Source organism: Plectropomus leopardus, chromosome 9 (assembly GCF_026936395.1).
Source record: "Plectropomus leopardus strain MGB_pleo_1.0 chromosome 9, ASM2693639v1, whole genome shotgun sequence".
Taxonomy (NCBI): domain Eukaryota; kingdom Metazoa; phylum Chordata; class Actinopteri; order Perciformes; family Serranidae; genus Plectropomus; species Plectropomus leopardus.
The window spans coordinates 28799785-28823847 of record NC_142184.1 but is presented as its reverse complement, the minus strand read 5'-3'; the positions used below and the strand labels follow the sequence as shown (position 1 = coordinate 28823847).

The 24063-nt window shown below is 39.4% G+C and overlaps 1 protein-coding gene across 4 annotated transcripts; it reads right to left on the bottom strand.

Annotated features, from left to right (window-relative positions):
* Positions 1-719: 719 nt before the first annotated feature.
* On the bottom strand, positions 720-22867 carry plekhm2 (pleckstrin homology and RUN domain containing M2). Of its 4 annotated transcripts, XM_088082444.1 has the most exons (21): positions 22223-22864; positions 19714-19820; positions 19332-19441; positions 19150-19249; positions 18874-18961; positions 18613-18787; positions 16670-16729; positions 13355-13643; positions 12484-13260; positions 12334-12403; positions 11618-11708; positions 11160-11224; positions 10751-10839; positions 10382-10514; positions 9386-9576; positions 7988-8053; positions 7613-7772; positions 6555-6734; positions 5222-5338; positions 4912-5042; positions 720-1218 (listed from the first exon to the last, which is right to left on the bottom strand). In XM_088082444.1, exons 1-21 carry the CDS (start codon positions 22280-22282, stop codon positions 1206-1208), a joined length of 3072 nt encoding a protein of 1023 aa, XP_087938570.1. In that variant the 5' UTR covers positions 22283-22864; the 3' UTR covers positions 720-1205. The 4 variants fall into 4 exon arrangements, with proteins under 4 accessions (XP_087938570.1, XP_087938571.1, XP_042347541.2 ...); XM_088082445.1 differs by lacking the exon at positions 16670-16729; XM_042491607.2 differs by lacking the exon at positions 720-1218 and having other exon boundaries at positions 1288-5042; positions 22223-22863.
* Between the last annotated feature and the right edge of the window lie 1196 nt (positions 22868-24063).

Genomic DNA, 24063 nt, shown 5'->3' with positions numbered 1-24063 from the left:
GGTCCTGCTAATTTCCCTACAGGTGCTAGTGTTTTATCTGTGGAGCTCTTTTGTGTTTGATCCTAATTTATCCATTTATTTTAGGTTTTTTTTAAAATTGTTATTTTATGGTATGGATATTACCTGTATCTTTTTAAATTTTGTTTAATGTATTCTATGCTTTATTTAAGTCAGTGGTTTTACTGGTTTAAATTATGTACAGAGGCAAATGAGAGAAAGTTTACATTATCTGAGGGGAATCTGTATGTTTAAGAAACAGTTAGTAAGGACTAATGTGAAATATCACTGTATTGAAGGTGGTAGATTATGGAATAAGTGTGGAAATGGAAATAATTGGCGGAAAGTGGGAATATTCAGGTTTTATATAAAGTTTGTTTTAATACCGTTTACTGAATGTCTGCTGGGTATTCCTGTGTTGTTTTCTTACTTACATTTTTTTTTAATTTCCCCATTTTATTTTGCATGTTCAAAAACTAAATTCCATTTAGTTTTAGATATAAGACTACTGTATATAAAAAATAAAAAAGTTTTCTTACACCCCTTAAAATCAGACAGGCCTCATGAACCCCTGTGAAGCTTTGGTGACCCCTAGTGGGGGTTGGGACCGCAAGGTTGGAAACTAGTGGATGGATTATAAGGAGGGTATTCAGTTTGGCAGATTTTAAAAACAAGGTGGGCCAGACATTTTACAGCAGCCTATTTAAAACTTTTTTTAAAAAAACTTTTTAATAATGACACATTTTAAACAAATGCAAATGAATGTGAAACAGAAATAGAATAGAAAAATGCAGAGAACCATAACTAGTGACAAAGACATTGACCATGAACACGCTCTTTTTCTGCAAGGGTCTCCCTTCCTTTCCCTCCCGCTCTCACAAAAAGACACACCACCTCAAGAAGTGTTCATGAAAAGATAAAGGGTGAACTTTTTTGACTGCAGCCCAGATGTTTTGAAAAGTCACTAAGCATAGTCAGAACCGTGCCAAATGAGAGAGGGTTGATTTGTGAAAGATATAATTGGCAGTGTCGCAATACTGATCCGTACATCCAACCATGTGTAGCTCAACAAACTTCCAGACCCTGTATGTAGTTGCATATTTTGTCATACCAACACAGAAAGTTTTCCTAACACACTGCTCTCTTACCTGTGAATCTTCTGTCCCTGCTCTAACATGACTGTCCTTACGTTTTGAGCGCACAGCTTTTCACTGGGATGACCTACAACAGAAAGACAGACGTTAAGGGCAGAGACACCAGTATGTAAAGCACATGTGTCACCACAGGAGCCAAGGTTTCATTTCAGTTTATTCAGTTACACCGTCCAATCGCAAAAGGTTTATTTATACATTCAAAAAACCCCTCTGGACATGCTCGTCTACGTGTGAGTGTACAGTATGTTATATTTGATTAGTGCTCTATTTACAATTCAATAAAACTGCTAAACATCATACAAATATTACATGCAGTATACATTTATGAACAGAAATCAAAAAGCGCTTTTTCACAATGCATCACTTAGAAGATGTCATCCATCATTGGCCAGCAATGTCCCACATTTAAAACACTGCTCAAAAGTTTTTCTTTATATACACTTCACAGGCCTCAACTCTACACAGCTGATAATCCAACAAACATTTCAAGTAAGTCCAACTATTGCAAGTGTACTCTCCCTGGTCAACAAGTCTTTAGGTTACGCGCTGGAGGAGACTATTCGTACGACACAAACAGCCAGTCCTATTTTGGAACCTACTGAATTATTAAAGAACTTCTACATTAAACCTTTTCCAACATGTAATATTACTTTGCAGCCTTTTCTCTGTGTGCGCAAAATAACTTCATAATGCTGCATTGGACCAAAATAGAAAAAAAAGGAATTTAAAAAATATAGAATTAGACAAAACAGCAGCGATAAAAAAACAAAAAAAAACGACACGGTGAGTGTTAAGGTTTTTGGATGTGACGTACCTTTTTTTCACCTGAGATTAGATTTCTTTGTAAAAGAGCAGAAGATGAATGAGACCAAGTGGCACTTAGAAAGGCTTAAAGCACTGATTAATGCTGACATAAAGGTAATACAATGTGACTGAGAACGACAACTGGAACAAACATACGTAGGTGACATATGTGTAGGGCTGGGTGTCATTTAAAGGTTTATAGTGTCTATTCAATACCAGAGTTTTATATCTCTAGTTCTATTTTTCAGTATAATACTTGGATGTAATCACAATTTTTGTTGTTGCATTTGTAACAGCAATACCTAATCAAAAACAAACATTCTGTGGCAACATTTAATGCAGATGTCTTAATGCCTGTATTTAGAGAGTATCAAGGTTGGATACCCAGCTCTACACACAGCACACATTTTTGACTTATACTGCAACATAAAATAAAATGATTGTTTAAGCGTTCCGACGCACTCAGCCAAATTAGGCAACCACATAAAAATAAAAATTAGTGCTTCATTTAGTTTAAACAAATTGGCCATTCTGTCCAGCTCAGTCCAGGTTGTCAAAAAGGCAACATTGTCTTTGCAAAGGAAATCTCACGCCGATCTCAGCCATGTACTGAGAGCACCGTCATTGACAGAGCAGCAGCACTCTTATCAGTGTTAATGTTAAGGACAGATTTAAACACATGCGCTACAATCTACTGACTGTTATTTGTTGGATAACTAAAAAATAAGGCTCAGTTTAGGGTCTTATAATTCTTAATTTTTTTTCCAAGTAAAGATTCAATATTATTTAGAAGCATTAATCTGCTAATAAAGGGTGGTATACTTGCTTTAAATTGAAAGGCTGTGTAAAGCCTTATTCTATACCCCTCAAAGATGTTGCTTCACCACAAAAAAACAAGCACAACACCAGCACTTATTTAATATAGGTAAAAATGAACTGCTAATGAGCCATCGTCGGCATGATTAAACAAGCAGGAATGGCAAATTATAGAAACAGGTGAAGTTCAAACAACAATCAGGATAGAAAATACATAATTGAATGATAGGACCCATCTGAGAAAGAATGAACCGCCTGATATATTAAATACCATTTCTGCTTGTTTCATCAAGCTGAAAATAGCTGTTAAATAAGTGAAATTTTCTGTGAACGTCAGTGTCCTGCTTGTTTTTTGATTCTCGCCACAACTGTGCACCATTACGACTGTGCACTACATTATCTGAGATTTTTGGGGTTGTGCGCACCGCTGATTTTTCATTATACTTCCACCAATAAAAGACTAGTGCAGAAAGGATGTTTTAACTTAGTGGTGTGGCCCAGTGCAGTGTAGAGCGGTGCCACCAACCACTGGTGCAAAATAAAAATGACAAGCCAAAACAACTTGTAGCTCTCAATAACTGATTCTTCACACTGAATGTAAATCTTTCTAGATACTTGCCCACACTTAAGGGGACGCACACGTCTGCTAATGCATATACAGAAGTCAATGCTGACACAAAATGTCTCCACTCTATTGAATAATTTGGTAACAATTGTTCCCACTTTCTCTACAATGGAAATATAAAAGCACGTTACGATATTAACACAAAACCACAGCTGGTACCATAAAAAAAAACAGCAAAATGTGCAAGTCTGCATGGAAGCCTCCACTCGCGTCTACAGAATGGAGATAAAAGGCAAGTCTGTCTGTTGCATTTCCTGATAGGTTTTTTTTTTTTTTTTTTAATCTGAGTGACAGCGCTTTAAGTGATAAAGCAAGATCTCAGATAGACGACACGGGCATGAGCATGTAACAGTGCAACTGTTAAATATATCTGGATATTCTTCATATTGAGAGTCTCATTCTCTCAAACTAATGTACAATGTGACAAGAATTCAGTGTGCAGAGGTATGTGCCATTATACAAACCAAAACTCAGACACACACACAACTGTCAGTGATTATGCGTTGATACTGTACAGCGCTGTACATTTGCTCTAGAAATGTACTATAGTTTAGGGTTACAAAGCAAGGAGTGATCAGAGAGCGTTACTTGTATGTGTGCAAGGCAAGGAGTGAACTTTTCCAACTGCCCCCTTCATATATATGGCTTTCTTGACATATATAACAGATTTTCTTTTTACCGAAAACATTAATAATCCACTTATTTTGCTGTGCATGGAAGCTGCTGGTTATGGATCCTTGTCTTCCTCCACACTCAGCTTCCTTGATGTACGGAAATACGTTTCATAATTTTCAGTCCTGTCTACATATCAAAGCCAAAGCTTGACTTCTAACATTTCTGAAGACCACATGCTCAAACTCAATTCAGCAGGACATATTTGAATTCACAATGTATTGTAGATTGTTTCAAAGTCTTCCCAATGACACAACTACTGTTTGTGCCTTCTATAATTATCCATAATCATTTACTCTAAAAACAAAAATGTCTTTAATTTAATTTCATGCTTTCCAGTAAGAGGTTTTGCTTACAATCCCAGCTACAGAGCTTTCTTCCTTTATCATCTGTCTTTTCCTTGATTCAGTTTGTTTGTTTTGCATTGGTGGCAATTCGTAACTGCTGATAAAGGAATAATGGCGACGATGTATCACTAGGATGAATTAAAAGCTTTTGTATCATTCTGTTAATATTCCGTCATTACATTTTATTTGAAGTGAGAGCGTCTTGCTGTTGCATCACTGCAACATGATGTGCCAAATGCATTGCTACTTATGCAGGACGTTTCTCTGATAGAAACATGTCATCAGCGAATCGGAGGTACATCACAAGCTTACGCTGCAGTGCAACAACCAATAATAACCACGTCTGATTTTCTATTTAGAACTCACTTTACAGTGACTAAGACTGTATAACAGAGTTAAATCAATCTGTCCTGGAACTATATCGGACTGTTTAACCGTCTGTTTCAGTGGCAACCCACAGATAAGTGTATGCGTGCATGTGTGTGTCTGTCAGCACCAGGGTTCACGCTGGGCCCTGCCTCGGGCCAGACTGTCTGCCCTCTGCCAGGCACTATTCATCAGGGCGAGGGCCTCACCACAACGCTTCTGCGTGGACGGATCCAACACTTCTTTGTGGGGAAGGTCAACCTGTGCATAGTGAGGACACACATAATCATGCACAGCCTGAGGCAGCAGTTGTTGGATTTAAGATCTTGAATGATGAGGTTTTTGGGCCAGCAAATATTGCAATATGATTGTTTTGTTGTTGCTCTTGTTTTTATTTTATTTCTATTTTTAATAAACCACCGTTAATGACAGTTTCCCACCTGGAAAATGGCCTTCCATGTGTTGTCTAACACCTGCAGCAGACGATCTCTCTCTTCACAGCCGCTGAAGTACAACACCCAGGGAGGAATGAACTGAGTCCGATCTGCTGCAAACTCCTACAGAGGGAGAAGGTGGTAAAGCTTACATTAAAGGTCCTAAATAAAAAGATAATTATATCAGTACTATATAAGCTGTTAGAAATGGTGTGCTGTGTCTTGATTAAATGGACAGTTCACCCCCAATCAAAAAAATACATATTTTTCCTCTTATCTGTAGTGCTTTTTATCAGTGTAGATTGTTTTGGTGTGAGTTGCAGAGTGTTAGAGATATTCATTGTAGAGATGTCTGCCTTCTCTGAAATATCCTGGAAGTGGCACTTGACTTGTGGTGCTCAAAGCGCCAAAAAAATAAGTTTGAAAAACTCAACAGCAATGTCTTTTTCCAGAAGTCATGACCTGGTTACTCAAACCAACAGTATCACCATGCAGAAAGAGTGCTCATCTACTGCTAGCTCAACTAGCACCACTGAGCTAGCTATTGTTACTGTTCAGCAGAGGGCGACATTAATGTTTATATCATGCGCTGTCATGAGCAGGAATCTCTCTTAAATGCACACTTCTTTCTGTGGAGTAATACAGTTGGCTCGTGCATTTCTGCAGAATGAAAAATTGCTTGACACATAATTACTTTTGACACAGAGTAAAAAAAAAAGCAAGACAAACAATTACAGTGGGATAAATATATAACTAAAGATGCTACCATCGTGTTAGCTATGAATTAGAACACCTTATTTCTTAAGCTCTAGCTAATAAAAGAATTCTGTTCAGTAATGGCATACCGTTTTCATGGTCTCATTTGAAATTGCTAAGATACTACCTAACTGTTTATTTGTAATAACAGAAAATGTTGTGGTGGAGGGAAGAATTTAACTAGAGTTTAACAGAAGTCTGAGGAGAAGCCTGATCATGTTAGCTGAATGTTACCAATATCCAATTAGGTTAGGACAGATCGTTTGGTATACACATAAACTGTAGCATGATGTATGGTATGCGACTAGTATGCTAATAAGGTGCTGGGCTCCTCCACAAACATTAAGTTTAATTCTAGTTTATAAAGAAATATGTGATATTTTTACTGTTTAAGTGTTTGCATACAAAGAGCTTGCATGCAAAAGCACATTCCTGAAATCTCAGGAAACTTAAAAAGATAGCTTAATTCCACTGTGTTACATATAGGTCTCACACAATGAGTACATTAAGTAATTAGGTAAAATCTAATATTAAACCATATTTTGGACTGACACCAAGAAGAGTTTACAAAATTTCCACTCACAATGACACAGTACTCCTTGTCAGCCTCCACACTGACCGCAGTGACATCACATATATCAGCGCTGCCAAGCGAACGGAAGAAGCTGGTTTGACAGTCCTGATGGCAAGTAAGCAGCTTCCTGTCTGTCATCACCAGGCAACATGGGATACATGGAGTGGGGGCCACGCCCTGAGGAATGACCTGCAAGGATGACAGTTGTAATTTCACTACACTTTGCATATACAAATGGGGCTTACATGAATCCATGGAAACATTTTACAAACAAATACCTGGGTGTTTCTTGCACATTATGAACATGAACAGCTGTTCTAACACAAACAGCCAGCACAGTCCTTGTCCTGCCCGCAAGGATTATTTGTCAATGTGCGTTGATGCACGGTCAGTCCTGTTGAAAGCTGTATGGGAAGCCAATCCAACTTGACTGATGAGTTTTCCCACTTGAATTCAAATTAAAGGCAATAGCGTGTGGGATATCACAATGAGTGTGGTGCATGATATTATCCAAGTTTCATGGACATTAAACTTTAGAAATATTTAATGTCACCTGATATGAAATTTAAGACCAATTTTACAACAAAAAAACTGAAATTAATAAAACAACAATTTGGCAGATTTTATATATTTAAAACAATATCAATAACAATTACAATTATTATTAGTATTTATCTTTATTCATTTATTTATTATTACAACATGTTTGACATCTTTTATACATATTTAAGACTTTTTAAAGATTTATCTAAGATATTTTAATACCAATTATGGCTTTATTTTTACATTAATTAGTTATCTAAATGCCTCTTAAGACTTCTAAGGATGTGCAGGAACCCTGATTATCACAAAAAAGGTGCTCTGTTTGTCCTAATTCAGCATTTTTGAATTGCGTTCGTTTGATGTAAATGTACATCAACAGCATTGACAGTACATTTTTATGGACTGCGTAAACCTTGTGCGTACCACCCCCCCCCCCCATTAATAAAACACTGACATACATGCCACATTAGAAATGTAAAAAGTGTTTGCTAAACACATGGTGTCTGCACTGTGCAACTCTTTACCCCTTTAGAGACGGACTGGCAGAGCAGCTGCATCCAGTCAGCCATGTCCTGCTCATTATTGGCGCTGAGCTCCAATGGTGGTCGCTCTGTAAGGATGACTTGGAAGGCGTGGGGACGCTCTGTGCTGTTTGAGCGACGGCAGCCTCCACAGTGTTCTCCTCTGTTACGGAGCAAAGAGCGTGAACATATGACAGTGAGTACCTCTTTGTTATTGTCGTTAATTGCTTTTGGACGCAACACATTTTAACAGACCTGTGTCACAGAAGACATTCGACATGTCACAGTAGCAAAATCACAAGAGGAAATTATAAAAACTAACAATGGCTAAATTCCATTTAGCTGCTTCAGTAGGGTGCTGGTATCGTGCATGCTTACCCCATAGTGACTGACAGCAGAGGCGTCACATCAGTTCTTTCTGCATACAAGTACAGAATCCCCTTACTGCAAGATAAGAGGACAACTATTTATATCCATGTAATCAGAAACCTGACATGTTTTCTTATAATATATAGAATGCATTTTGAGCTTTACTGAATGCACTGATCTGTAAAGTTGCCAGTGTCACTCACACAATTGTTTCAAACTATTTTGGTCTGACTGTTTCCATTGCAAAGCAGCGGCATGGCTCAACTCTAATTAACTTCCCCGGAACTGTTTCTTTTTTTTTTTTTTGTCTTTCAGTCACAAAAGTCTAGGATAGCATCTGGTCACTGATGCTTTTTTCTTGGTACTACCTCGGTTGTGTTTCAAGCTGAGCCAATACTAGAAGGTGAAGTTAAAACACTGCAGATCACTGACTGTTCAAAGAGAACTGTCACACAACCAGGGACTGCAAAAAACTTTGCAGTTATTTAAAATTTTTAAATAACCAAGGTACTATCAGAAGTGATTTTTTAAATTCACTTTGAAAAAATTGCAGCTCTCAAAACCACACTGTGGTCAAAAGATGACGTGCAGACATTCCTCTGTTCGAGTGTTGATAAAAGGGTGGAGCATCGCACATGGTTTAGGGTGTCAGATGATGTCAGTGGTCAGCTAAGAATCTCTCCTACAATGATTTAGTGCAGTGTAATACAACATTGAGGAAGCACCTGGTTCCAAAGATGAGTCCAGTTAAGCTTAATCATGCAAAGGAAATAAGGCTTAAGGGCCAACAGTGGGGATATAAGGCTCCTGACCTTGTTTCTTAGAAAAGATGCCACAAAAAGGAATCTTTTACACGTTTATTTTTAAATGTTACTGTTACTATTGCAACAGGCAGGACCATTACCAAAAAATGGTCTACCTCCACTCTGTGCTTTACATGATACATTGTGTACCTCTGGACAGATAGGCAGGAAATCTGCTGGACTGCTTTGCTCTACACACAAAAACACAGCTCAAGCTCTCAGTACGTCTGGTAATAGCAGAAAGCTAAAGGAAATAGTACTCCCAATATGTTGGCGCTTTTTTACTTAAGCACAAGTGTCACGTGAGGAAGTACGCACTGAGGATTATGGTAAATGGCAGCAACACTTTTGGAACTAAAAACATTAGTTTTCCAGGATTACAGTGTGTTAGATATCAGTCTTAAATGTTATCAATACTACAGTCAGAGCTGACATGAATGCTTATAGTTTGTTAAGGAAAGAACCTTTCCAACGTTTTAAATACACACATGTGGGAAGGTTAATGTCAGATGTGCAGTATGCAGTTTGGAATCCAGCCAATGTATATTGCAGGAAACATATGATACCAGCTGAAATAGTGCCGATGTGTATGACCAGTCCTTACCTGAGGACGAGGTAGCAGCTTTTCCACAGCTCTTTGCCCAGGTAGGTGGTTCCAGCCCGGTACTGCAGAGTCCCTTCCTTGGTGCTGGACGGTAGTCCAGGGATTGATGCTCCACCCTGGGGTGACAAAGTCATGTCCATAGGATCCTCCCAGTGGACCAGTGAATACAGTTGTATTGACACTTCATATACCTGGAGAAAAATGAAACAATTACTTTACCAACTTGTTAAAAGTCAGCCAAAGAATAGCAGAGTGGAGGGACTACCAAACTTTTCTTAAAAACTGAAATATTAAGATGTTACTGCTGATAAGCTTTGTTCAAGTAAAATTGCCAAAAGTAGTTAGTGTAAATAATGATAAATTTAAATGATAAATTCAACTTCAAGATAGATGAGAAGATAGACATTACTGAAAGTATCATAACAGTATTTTGCATGGTTTACTTCTTTGTACATGATTTGTTTTACTCATGTTTATTGCAATCCACTTTCCCAAGTATACTGGTGTTTTAGATTTCTGAAACATGCAGGCATTTTTTTATTTTCCAGTCAAATAAAATGTGAAAATTGACTGACATAGACTTAAACAAAGTTTGATCACAGCAGGACACAGTGTTTGATATTTTGTTGTCAATATTACATTATTATGGCAGAGTGAACAGCCCCCAAAAAGTCTGTGCTGCATTACTATATAATTTTTCTACGTATAAAAATTCAATTAAATATATTTATACTGGCCTTGGAACTTAATTGTGCCTTGAAAATAAAATGCTGTGTAATGTGGAGTGTTACAGTTTGACACATTCTAGCTAAGAGTTTTTAGTAGAGTCGAAGGCTGGAGCACTAAAAATTTGAATGTCCTGGTTTAGACAAGATTTTATATCTGTGTCTTGTGGTTAAGGTTGATTAGTGACAAGCATGTCAGCTATCTCTCTATGAAGATAAGACCTGTAATGACGAGCTAACACAGTGAATATGAAGACTGGTGTGTCTTTACCTCACAGTGAGATTCCTGGGAGATAAACTTAGTGAGAGCCAGTTTTTCCATGGTAGCATCAGTCAGTACAGAGGGGTACGGAGGCTCACGACAACCCTTCACCATGGCTGACTTGAGAACAGACAAAAACCACCTGTAAGTGAAGAGGGATGGATAAGATAAGGTCAGAGGAGAAACTAACAATCAGCATTTTGCAATCCATGTTTTTTGATTCACAGAAGACCACAGATATACATTGGTAGATTTAGGAAGTGTGCATGCTGGCTCTTTGTGAAAGGTACACAAGGACTGTTGCATATCGCTCAAAGCGACAGAGTATAAAGTCAGAGTACCGAGAACCATAAGGCAACGACATACAGGTATACTCACAGAGTCAGAGACGCATCAGCTGTGTCCAACAGAAATTTCCTTCGTCTATTGGTGCAAACCACAGTCACTGTCTGTTGGTCGAGGCCCACCTGAAGAAAAACAGCATTTACAACTTTGTGCTCCACAACTCCTGCTGTTACACCATGCCTGGCTCTACATGGTTCATAAACATCATGTCGTTAACTCTGCATGGATCACACAGAGGAGCATGTAGACTGCAGATTCAACCATGATGTAACAGCTGGGGCTAGTGGAGCACTGAATAACAAAAACATACAGAACATAAAGATCCCTGAGATAACCTTAAGAAGACAACATGTTTGTAGAAATACGTGTATGTAAAACAACAGTGGCCAAAGTTACAGACAAATGAGAGAAAATGGCAAACCCTGATGTGTAGGACACTTACTGAAAGATAGTCCAATTCATTATAGGAAACAGCATCTTCTACTGTGTAGGGCTTCTCTGCTGCACCTGTGGAAGGACACAAAACCAAGACATGCAGTAAATATATGTTCATTTGAAGTATTTTCTGCCTACAGAATAGAGTGCCACAGGGATGACATTTTTCTGCGGAAGTTAGCTTTGTCCTGCTTCTCTCGTCAAAAAGCCTATAGGATTTTTCCATTGGATTTTCTGTAGAAAAAAAGCTTGGTGGTAAGCAAACGTCTATGATACCTACTTGTTTTGTTCAGCAAGATATAATTCACAAATGAACATCACTTTTAGGATTTTTAAGGCCTAAATGTAATTAACAGAGGTAAAAAGCTAACGCAAGGCAAACACCACCACGGATGCACGTTTTAACGTCCGCAGCGATTTGCACTGGTGACAGAGCCAATATATGCTGGGATGTTAGCCGCTTACCCTTTCTAAGCAGGTATATGTAACAGTCAGTCAGCAGCAGGTAAAGGGGCTGCAGGTCCCCCTCCATGTGTCCTGTGCTCATTCTCACCATCTGTAATCACAAAAAGAAATTTGGTCAAGTGTTGACAACCTCCATATTCCTCTGTCTTAAACTGCTCTGTAAACTAGCAGACCGTAGCACTGATTTGATACAAGTATAGCAAAAAACAAACTATACAGTATAAACTATTTTTGTAGACTGGTAGTCCATCTTCAGCTGAAGATTTTATTAATCACAAACCAGTGCGATTGTTGTGTACTTGATACCTGAAATAATTTAAGAATGTAATGAAAAGTTTGGTGCAAAGACCAAAGAGAAAAATTACAACAGCCAAAGTAAAAGCTGTTAAAAGACAATTGGCAAACTGAGCCTTGCAACACTTCCAATGAGCAAACACCTCCAAACCACCTCTCCCATGTCAAAACAAGTGTGAGTCAAACAAGACCAAAACTGGCTTAAAAGAAGTCTGACAGATGATCACTTCACAAGAAAACTGAAAACAGGCCTGGTATAAAAGTCCATGACATCGCTGTGCTGCCTCACTCATCTAAATTTTATCATTTGGGTGTTAATGTTCCAGTTAAGCAATACCACACAACAAATACATTCACATGTTCTCCAAAAAGTTTAACTTCTGTCACAATGAATAAAGAACAGTGAGTCCCTTTGTCTTCACCTTGTACAGCTGCTCCTCATTCTCTCTGAATACATGAATCATGAGAAGAAGCAAGTGATTGTTGTCCACCCTGAAATGTGAATAATGAAGAACATTAGACACACTTTTAACAATATAACAACAAACAACTCATTTGTAGAAACTCCTTACTTAAACTCTGCAGGATGAGAATTCTCTGCTTCCTCAGTAAACACATTCTTGTTAGTTTCTTCTGCTGCTTCTGTGCCTTCCTCCTCGGTCTTCATCTCGGGCTCCTGTCCTGCTGACGCTTCTGCCGCTCCTTTATCTTCAAGGCCACCTGAAAGAGTCTGTGACTGGCTATGCTCTGTAGAGTCATAGTGGCCACCACCCGTGGGAGAAGTGTCTGCACTGTTGGGGGTAAAGCAGCATAAGTCTGTGGGTGCAGGAGAGGCCTGCAGGAAGCTGTGGCTTGTGGCCAGAAGAGAGTTGGACGTCTCTCCTGGAGCTGGGTCAGGTGGCTCGCCCTCCGAATCCTCTCGAAAGGGCTGCTGCGCGGGGGGCTCGGGGCCCTGGTTACAGCCTTCATTGCTTTTCTCTTCGCCATCCTCTCTGCGCTCCCAGGCCTCCTCTCTATCCAGAGCCCCGTTGAGCCGATCTATTACATCACGGAGGGGCTGGCCCACTGTGTCCATGGAGGTGTCAGTCATCTCTGGGAGCCGTAGGAGACCTCCTACTCCTTCTTCATCTCCTTCCTCCACAGCCTCTGATCCCACCCTGCTTCTCGTCAGCTCTGCCTCATCATCCTGCTGAATTACAGTGCCGTTTAATGACTCCACATCCTCCGAGGCCACAAGGTTATTGTCCATATCCATGTGCTCAGAGGAAATAGAGTTATGGATACTGCTGCTAGAATCTGTGGAGCCCTTCCCTCGACGCTTCTTGGCTGGTTTCTTTCGTCTTGCCATCCTGAAAAAAAACAACGTTGTTAGCTGTGGTTCCTCTATTCTAAAACAATTTAATCAACTGATAAAATATGAGACTGAGGTTGCAGCTACTGTACCTGATGACCTCCAGCTCATTGCTGGTGCTCTCCGTGTCATCTCCAGCGGCTGCGCCGTTGTGGCGGCCGGGCACATGAACTGGCGTGACGTCGGCTGAGGTGTTGGTAGTGTTAGTATCTGAGTCCTCATTGAAGGGGTTGTGTCTGAACGTGGGGCTGTGTGGGGAAAGATGAGCTGCTACCTTCACCTTGACAGTGCCAGTAGAAAGGACCACTGTGTCACTGATGACTGTCTGGGGATCAGAGCCGCTGGATCTCGGGCAGCTGGCCTGGTCTGTCAGGTCCCCCTCTGACAGGAAAAGTTCATACAAAAGTAGCAGTCACATACAATTCGCTTTATATACATCTAAAAGAAATACACAGAATTTTTGTCACTGTCTTGCCAGTAAATTGAGTGATAAATTTAGAAATCAATAGGGCTGTACCAAATTTTATTATAAAAACAAGAAGTTTCCATTGAGGTTTTCAAATAAAGCTTTCATGTCTGTTGTCATATTTTACGACATCATAACCCTGGGAAAAAATTTAATTACAAACCCTAAAACAAAATCCTTAATATGAATAAGGTCAGCATTGAATTAGATTAGATTTTGAAATTCTAAACACCAACAAATTTGAATTTAAGCAGAATATTTTGTTAGGTAAAAAAAATGTGAATTTTGGAATTTTTTAGAAGAAAGAAAGAAATTTGACTTTTGGACTTGAATGCTTAGTGAGCTATTGGAAATGTTTGGATCATACAAGTTGAAAACAATCTTATGCAGCCACTACACAGCCACCACTGGCATCTAATTCTGCAAAAATAGAATAATATTTAAAATATTAGTGTAGTCAAATTTTTATCTGCAACTGTGCAAGAACAGGCTCAAACAAATGAACGGACATGCAAAAAAAAGTTTCGAACTAATAGGTAAAGCCCTATTTATCAAAATGGTTTACCATAGAAAGTAATTTAGAGTTGTTTGTTTTCACAGATATTCTGAATGACTTTTTCTTTATGTTTTCATCACTCATCTTAAGTTTACCAACGAAACAGCTGCACAAAAACTTGGTGTATTTCTTCATCAGCATTGCACACAAACAAGTGTTAGGGGCTGCAGAGTTCTTTGCAGTTCTTTGGCAGGGTCAGAGGCACAAAACGCAATGCTTAAAACATCAAGTAGGTACATGAGCAGCAGATTTCTTTGCGGTGGCACAGGCCTGGGTCAAGCATTATTTCTGTAGCTAGACATTGGTCACACTAAACTGCTATTTAAATAAGACTAGAGACACTAGAGACCCTCCGATCACATATAAAAACATTCCTCAATTTCTCTGATGTGGTTTTCACTCATTAACGGATATGTGTTCATCAAAACTACAGAAAAAATTGACATGCTTATTGCAAGCAGATGCTGTAGTAACACAAAGGAATTTGCGCTCTGACTTGAGTAACTATTCTCGCCTGTTACCTCACTCACGCTACAGTTGAGCTGAACCTAAGCCAGTGCCACATACCACACAGGAAGAGAGGACGTTACCCAAGAAGATACACCAGACAAACAGACAACACAGTGTAATGGAAACAGACTGGACAAGGTGAGTACCAGGCAGTATGCCACACATTTATCTTGCTGTGGTAAATAAAAAGAGAGAGTGAGCATTAGGATCATTCCCTGGATGAGTAACACATGCACAACATGACAGGTAGCAGTAACCTACCCAACACTGAATCACAGTGAAACAAAGCTGAGCTTCTTCCAAAACTTACCAGTCAACTTATTAGTTATGATGACACCTTGTATTTTTGTTCATCTACAGTGTGTCAGTTCAACTCATTACATAATCATTTTACTGGAAATGAAAATACTAATGTGTGGCAAAGGATGGCTTTCAGTCAGAACAACCCTCATGTTTCATGAGTGGTTTTAAGAGAGGGTAAACATATAGGTTTGTCTGTACAGAAATAAACTGACTTATTTGCTTCCTTTATAGGCCTAGTCCACAAGTACACAGGTATATTTGAAATGTGGCTTTTCTTACTGTCAACACGGTAATCACCGAAAACAGACCTTTTGTAAAACTGAGGATTTGAAGATATCTAATAAAACTGTTTTCAGTGTCAAATCGTGTGCTGTTATCGTCTTTGTAAGGCATCAAATATGTGATGACATTTCATGCAATGGTGGACACAGCCAAAATAGTGCTGTTCTAAGCTTGCCAACAGGAATTTTGACATGTTCAGTTACTGCTTCACAATGTTGAGTAACAGAGGTTTCAAAACCTACTATGGAGGTCACTGGTACCAGTAGCTTTCTGATAATAGCCAGGCCCTCAGGAAGTGCAGCAGGCTTTAAGGCCAAGTTCTGAAGTGGCCCACTGGTGAAATTATGATCCCATTGGGTCCATAATGAATTTTTCCCATAGACTTACAATGGGAAAGAGATGTCTGTAAATCAGTGGATACATTTTTTTCAGCATCACAACCTTCGCAAAATGATGCATTCACAATCAAGATACGATCCTGCTGATCTGATTACATTTGGAAAGTACAGAAGATCTGCAAGATTAATAATTTTATCCTCATTCAAGTAAGCAGAGCGCTAAGTGGGAAGTAGCCGACTCAGCCAATGGAAGGCTCTAGTGCGCCTGCTCTGTGGACCTAATGTCGGTGACGCAGCGCCAAGTAATTTTATACACGACAGTTGAACAATTTTGGCGTCATGCACTGAGCAACTCTCATAGGAATGAACAAGGCTCCACCTCCAGTGCTGTATCCAGGTCTCTTCAGACATCCACAGTGACAGCCAGCGCTTTTTTCAGGGTTCTGATTGCTCAACATGTTCTTCTTTCTCTGTGTGTGGCTTTAGGGTTTGGGTTTATCACCACCTGTTAGTTTGGCATGCTCTTGACAGTATTCCTAGCATGTTTTTGCATTTTAATGTAGACTGTGATTTCAGAAAAATAGTGCCTGTGTACGTGTGGACAAGGCCTTCATGTTCATCAAATCCAGTTACGCAGTGAACCAGTGAGATTATTGGCTGAATAAATGTGCCACACAACTTTTGAGCCAAACCCACACCCCATCCATTTGAATCCTTTCCCAAAAATGGAAGCACGTTTACCCATGTCCCCTTTGATCACGCTTCATATCATGTCCTCAGATCAGCAGTCTTTAACACCAGCTAGCTGAACTTTACAAATATCATGTCTGATTACAAGCTTGAGTGCCCAGCATGCACTAAGCACAAACTGCAGGATGCCCATGCCAGATAGAAGGGAGGGAGGAGGGAGGGATGAAAGGGCAGGAAGGGGAGGGGTTGACCAATGTCCCACCTTCCCAGTCTGCACTTGGCAATGACTGCAACACAGGGAAGATGTCACCGAAATCATAATCTAAAAAAAGGAGGGATAACATTCAACATTAGAGAGAGATGGAGTGGAGACAGGAGAGAGGAGAGTGAAACAATGAAAAAATAACATGACATATGGTTAACAAATTAACAGAATCAGGGAACTAAAACTAAACCAGGAAAACTGACTCAGTACTTTGTGGAGAGTGATGGGGAAAGCATTCAGTGAGCGCTGCAATCGCTCCAAAGAGAACATTCTGTAACCATGAGCCTCTGCACGCCAAGTGATCCATTTGATAAAATGCACTTTGGTATCCGTGAGTCACAAGAGTCTGCAAGGATCAATCCAACTTCTGCTTTCAACATGCCATTAGCTTGACATCACCGTATGAATTTGTGCCAAAGCGTATGAGTGTTGCACTTCAGCACGGCCTGGTCAAATCATAAACCCAAAATAAAGGGTGCCATTCAGCAAGACATCTACATTACATTTGGTCCATACTGTTCAAATAAGAAGGCACGCAGAGACACAGCAGTCCATAAAAACCGACACTAGATATGTAATGCTACTAATTCAACTGAGACCAATACTGACTAGTCAATAATGATTAAAAGCCAACAGGTCCAAATGATTATCAAACCAGTTAATTTAAGTGCGTGTCCAGCTTCTAAAAATTAGACACTCACAAAGAAAAAAACTCCAGGCATATCTTAATAGATCAGCATCAGCTAAAAAGAGGCTGATCAAGTACAACAAGTAAAAAAAAAAAACAAAAAAAAAAACGATGTTGTAAGCAATTCCAATTCAAGCCAGGATAGCCATTGTTGGCAATTCCAGTTAATAACAAGGCACTATGCTATATTTTGGGTGTACAAACATCACAGCAATATGACCACGATAAATGTAGGATAGTACTGTGTGTGTGACTATTTTAATGAGATACAAGTAACAAAGAAGTGCTTAAAATAGTATACACTACTGCAGCTTTCACTAGTGTTGATGGGCAAAGCAGCTATTGGATTTTTAGGTTGGGGTTGGTGGGGTTTCTCTGACTTTCTGAGCTGGAAATCTGACTTCAGGGGGTGTTTCAGTTGAAATTTCCAACTAAAATTCTGACTTCCCAGTGCAAATGTGATGCACCATTACTCTACGGTGTTTTGTTCAACGAAGCCTATCAGTGCTACAACACACAGCTTTTCTTTACCACAGCCGCCTCTACACGGCAGGAATTCTATGTGAGTGAAAGTTTCTATGTGATTGTGAAAAATTATTTGATTTTGCCAGCGTTATAACTGTAACAAATCTGTTATTGCTCCTCTTTTAGTGGCAAAGAGCAGTGTGCAAAAAATTCAGCCAGCAGCTTCTCATTTTAACCTGTCTGCCATTAAAATGAAAAAGCCAGAAGGCATGTCATATCAGATATCGCTAATTAAACATTAATTCCAAGAGTAACTTGATGACAGTCCAAAATTAAACTTGGCAGTTGTCAGGTGAGTGCGCTCTCTGTAAGCCATTGATTGTAAAATAAGAGGTAACACCACTCTGTAACACCACCATACAACCAAGAGTGTTTCTTTTAGTCCTAACAGCTCAAAAACAGTAATGCATCTTCTCTCTCTCATCTCTCTGACTGTATAACATCAATGTCAGGAGTCTTATTTTACAGTTAAACTTTGAATTATCATGTCAGTAATTTAAATGCATCGCTTCATAGTTCAGAATCAGGATATTCTCTATTTGGATCTCAGGAAAAAACAAGGTGTGCCAGTTGTAGAGGACTACAGCTGTTATTTCAGTATGTCAGTTAAATATTTAACCAACATAAATATCAGATGAGACTCAGTATCATCAGATACCAAACACTTTGGAACTTGGACTGGAACCGGGGACCAAAAAAAGTTGATCAGGACATCACTGCTTCTTACCTTCACTGGAGGGAGCTATGGCACTGTCATCCCACTCCAGGTTGGTAGAGGTGAGGGAGGTGAAGGAGTGCAGGGACAAACTGTCTGAGCTGGGAAGCCTTTCCTCAAAGTCCAGCAGGTTCTGGGGTTTGTAGTATTCTGGCATGTAGGGGGCCACATCCAGATAGGGCGCATCCTGAACCCAACAGAAGTGTTACGATCATGTTGCCAACATTTAAGAGCTGCGTTTCTATTTGATATTGTCATGAAATAAATGCTAACCAGCTCCAGATCAAAGCGAATGAACTCCAGGCCGGAAACCAGCGTGAGGAAGAGCGTGAGGTGGTCATGACTGCAGACCAGTGCATTCCTAGAAGGGAAGAACTTCTGTTCAGACGTTTATTTGCCACAAAAACACATTCATCGATTTGTCCTCTGACAGACACGGAACATAATTCTTGAATGCAATATAACCTTCACTTCTGTCATAGCGTAAATTTGTGAATTCAGCATTCCTTTTGTTTAGGAAATCAAGACTAGGGTTATTTAATGACTCACTTGAAATAATACTTTTGCAGTAATCCTTGGTTCTCCTGGAAGAGGCGTAGATAGCTTTCTAAAGAGCTCTCACTCAGTGCCAGGTACAACCACGCACGGCCTACAGAGACAGGAGAAAGGTTATTTTCTGTACAAATAAACCTCTGAATTAAGAATGATGTTTTACTGGAGAGATGTCTCACTTCGCCCAAGGTTGGTAGCAATGTGCTGAAGCTCATCTATCTGCCGGACAGCCTCTCTCCTGGTGAAGTGAAGGACCAGGACCCAGTAGCCTGAGGAGATGTCCTGTAAGCTGTAATATAGAAAAGAGTAAATAATATCAAGGCAAAAAGGGGCAAGAGGAGCACAGCAATGGCACAACAGCAGTTAAGTATCCACCTAGATCAAGTATTTGTAGATTACAATTTACATGCAGGGACATGAGGTTGTACATTTTCAGAAAATATAACAATAGGATTTATAAGAGGAATTTTTGCAAGACAAAGATAAGCAACCCTGATTTCTCTTTGCTATATACACCTTTCCTCATTCCAGTGTGAAATGTACTTGCAGTAAGCCTCTTACCCATACAGCAGAGCATGGTCAAGGTGTTCACAGAGACGCTGAAGGACCCGGTCGTGATTTCGGATTGCTGGAGTCTCATCTTCACAGGCCGCAAAGTAACTCTGCAACTGTAGAGAGACATGGTATCTCTGTTTGTTTTTGCTGGGGAGAGGGACATTTTTACTCCAGTTTAAAGTTGACAACGGCATCACAAAGGACAAACCTTTAGAATTAAACCTGTTAAGATATTCTCTACAGGTTGGACTGTCTAGATTGTGTGAATGGATCTGGAAAGTAAAGTTTTTTTTATTATGCTACATTTAACTGAGATCAGTTGAGATAAACTTTGGTTTCAATTTACTCTTTGTGCAAGGCACTCTATGTTGCATGTAAAATGTTACCTCTACTACTAGGCTGTAATGAATGCCTGTTCAGCCAGTTTGGCATACTGCCTTGTCCTCCAAAGGAGTTGGCGAAAGAGCTTTCAAAAACATGTAAACTGGCTATGATTAATAAATTAAGAAAATGTTTTAATGCAAACAAGACAAACAACGACGTGCTTTTTTTTGTCTTTGATTATTTTCTAACTTGATGATCGTGCAATTTTTGTTGTTTTGACTTTGTACTCCCGCACATTGGATTTGAAATAGAACAGTGACTTCAGTAAGAGCAGGCTGTGGGCATTAAGGGGGCTTAATTGTGCTCCTACAACACAACATGCAATCAAAGCAACCAAGGAATTTAGGGCCAAGCAGTGGAATGTTCCTGTCCTAAATCCAGCTAAGTTTTACTGCTGTGTGCGGGTAGTATTACAGCTAAAGACCTGACTGGAGGTAAGTATACCATAAAATAAGGAGTGAGTGAGCTGGCTGCAGCACAGGTCTGACATAACTTCACCAAAGATACCAGTCTTAAGACATGGGTGTAAGGATATGCAACAATGTATATTTGCTAAGGATGCATAACATTGGATTTTTTGCTGATCCAGTATGCCGATAAATAAATAACCCATTTGGCTGATAACCAATATATATCCTATTTTATTCCCACCTACTTTTATTGATCATCAAGTCTCTTCTGCAGTGGAATTAACATCATATTATGCATACTCTTATCGTGATGGCCCACCAGCAGACGGAGATATGAAATTCAATGCTTTTCAGAGAATGTAATATTCAGTCATTGTGCAAAATAAGAAAAATACTTCAACTTAGGGATGATGTTTTCTACATGCTTGTTTTGTCCTTTTAGATCCAATATCTGCTGATACAGATGATATCTGCTAATAATATCTGCTAAAATTATCATGCATCCCTAATATTTGGTCACCTCAAATTGGTGGACTATGTAGGAAAAGGGCTACAGTTCTTGCGTTGTTCGTCTGATGTGGATGTAGATGCCATGTTTACCCTTACAGTCACTGAGTTTCACTTCAAAATCAATGTGTTGGCTTAAAGTAAATTCAACAAAAAAGCTCTGCCCTGTATGTATCTGATTGGACTGGAAAAATCGACAAAATGTACACGTTTCTACTGACGCTTACAAACCACGTTAGATAAAGGCAGCTCTACTGGAAGGTACCATTTGTTCATACAGATGATAAGTGTGCTTCACTCTGGTCAACAGTCCCGCAGTGACCCACAGAAGTATTAAAACCCTGATGCATGACCAACCCCAGTGTAGGTCAGAGCTTTAAGGATTGTGACCCAAAGAAAGAGTATCCTGTGACTATCTCCACATGACTGAACAATGTTTGTTTGAGGCAAACACTGTACACTTTCTTAGAAGCTTGAGGCACAATACCATCACAAGTACATTCACAGTCCTTTATAATGAAAGAGATACATTTGGTAATTGGACTGAAAGTGAATTAGACAAATGAGGATAAAGGAAGTAAGACACAGTACTGGGCTCTTTGCAGTCAACTAATAATAGGAAATCACTAAGATTGAGACAGATAAGAATGTAGATGCAAAATTACACTCAATTGCACATTATGTTGGAAAGTGAATTTACAAACTACAATCATGAAGCAGGAAGAAGATGCAATATTGTCTGTCAGGTTATGAAAATTGTAGTTTCACAACATCAGGCTTAGCTGAACGTTTCTTAAAATATTGTTATATTTATATCCGATAGACATTGGAAGCAATGATCTGTTAGATAAACCTTGTGTTATAAACATGTGTCCCCGATACAGTTGTAGGTGTGTTTACAACACATGCCGCAGTGAGCAAACACAGGGGGTTGATGCTACTATTGGTCACCGAGCTCAAAAAGAGAAACCACAACAACTTGACGATCATAAAACTTAAAGGTGAATTGAGAAAGCTAACAAAATGGTCTATACGTTATTTGATTAAATCAGTAAGGACAAGGCCCTCCCGTGACAGCGAGCTGCTGTTAATATCCCACCGACTTGAAAGTTGCAGACAAAAGATGACCTAACGTTAGCTTCAGTCATTCATGTGAAAAATACTTTAATTTTGTGACAATAACTTATTGTGCTGACTAACAGGACAGATCTTACCTTTTTAACAGACAGTGAGATGTTTTCCAATATGCGATCCTTCACTTTCAGTTGATCCATCACTGGTCTGATGGTCTTTTGGCAGCTTACAGCAGGCTGTCAGCTGACTCCCAAAGCACAGCTCTTGTTTTGCTAAAGCTAACGCCGCCCGCTTTAGCTAGCTAGCTGACATTATCTTGCTTTTTATATGCAGTTTGCCGCCAAACTAACGATACAGCTTTGGCTGTCGAGTGTACACACTGAATTTGACAGCACCGCTAATTCACAAACAGCATATTTATGACAGATAAGCAGCGTGATAAGTCGAAGCCTGAAAACGGATGCGGTTAGCCAAGTTTGCCTAGCCTCGCGTTAGCTGTAGCCACTTGACTTTTTTTGACGCTTCTCAGGGTGGGGGTGGCTAGCAAGTTATAAGACTCCAACCATAGATAACTTTTAGCAGCAATTATGTTTACAATACTCTACATTTCTTCATTGTGGTTAGCTATTGTTAACTTCTTTAAGTTACCTTTTCGCGTATTAGCCAATATGAGTCAGCTAATTACATCAAAGTCACGGATGCTAAGGTTACTTTTTGTGCTACTAACCCAACTGTTATGAGCCGGTCAGTGGATTACGTCACCACTGGCCCAATATGCCTTATTAACGTGTGGGAGGAACCACAGGGCTGCGCGTGCCTAAAAGTACCGCAAATAACAGTGTAGTTTTCTTAGCCTTGTGCAAAAAGACAATACATCATAAAATATGACTTGATTTTGAATAATTAGCTGTAACTCCTCAATAAGGCGCGCTTGCAAGACTTTCATGTTTTCATTTACTCATAATAAATCTGCGTTTTTATACAGTCACTGCACCGTTTATGACAGCACCCTTTAGCGAAAGTGCAAAATGGATAAGGCTTTGGAAATTAACCTGTGGTTTATGTAAATTCGCTAAAGGTCAGGTTAAGTCATATCCAATAGGATAAAATATGCACGTTTTGTTCTACGCGAAACTGCTGCACATTTAGGCACTGTGCAGTATTGATCAGAGTAGGGGGCGTGTGGGGTGTGACTCCAGTTTTGGTGTTTTTGTTTTGGCTTGTTTGTTTGTTTTGTTTTTACATAATGACCCCACCTGTAGCTACAATAATTCTCCCTTGAATCTCCCCTTACTCATATTTTACAGTTTGTGGTTATAAAAAAATGTGTGATATTGGAAATGTTTAATGAAAACATGACCTTTACATCTACTTGCAGGCTTTGGGGCTCTGAGAAGATTTAAAATAAATTAGGGCTGTCAGCATTAATGCGTTAATCTCGATGGGATTAAGGTCCGTTCATAATGTTATTTTTCTTGGTGCATGAATCGTCCCTGAACATCTGTCTTTAAGAGGTTGTACTGGATTGAGTTTTAAAGCTGGAGTGATGATACTGGTATCATATACGGCATATGGCATGGCCACTTCACAGGAGTCTCTTGAACTCTGACCTCAAGACATCTGAATGAAAATGGGTTCTATGATACCCGTGAGTCTCCCCTTTACAGACATGCCCACATTCTGCTAATCCCATGCAGTTTTTTTGCTGCCATTTGGTTCCTACTCAAGACCATCTGGAAAGAATTGCTTTGACCTGCCAATATGGACTTGAACTGAAAATGGGATTTAAAAAAGCAATTCATCAAAGTAAACAATTGAAATTATGCAATTAATCACAATTTTAACAATGAATCATTTGAAAGCCCTAAAATAAATACAAAACATGGCTGTTTAGAGCTCAATGTCCCTTCCCTAAGCCAAATCAAAAAACATAATGCTCTACTCAGTGCTTAAATGGTCTGAAGTGCTGTCCCCTATAAGG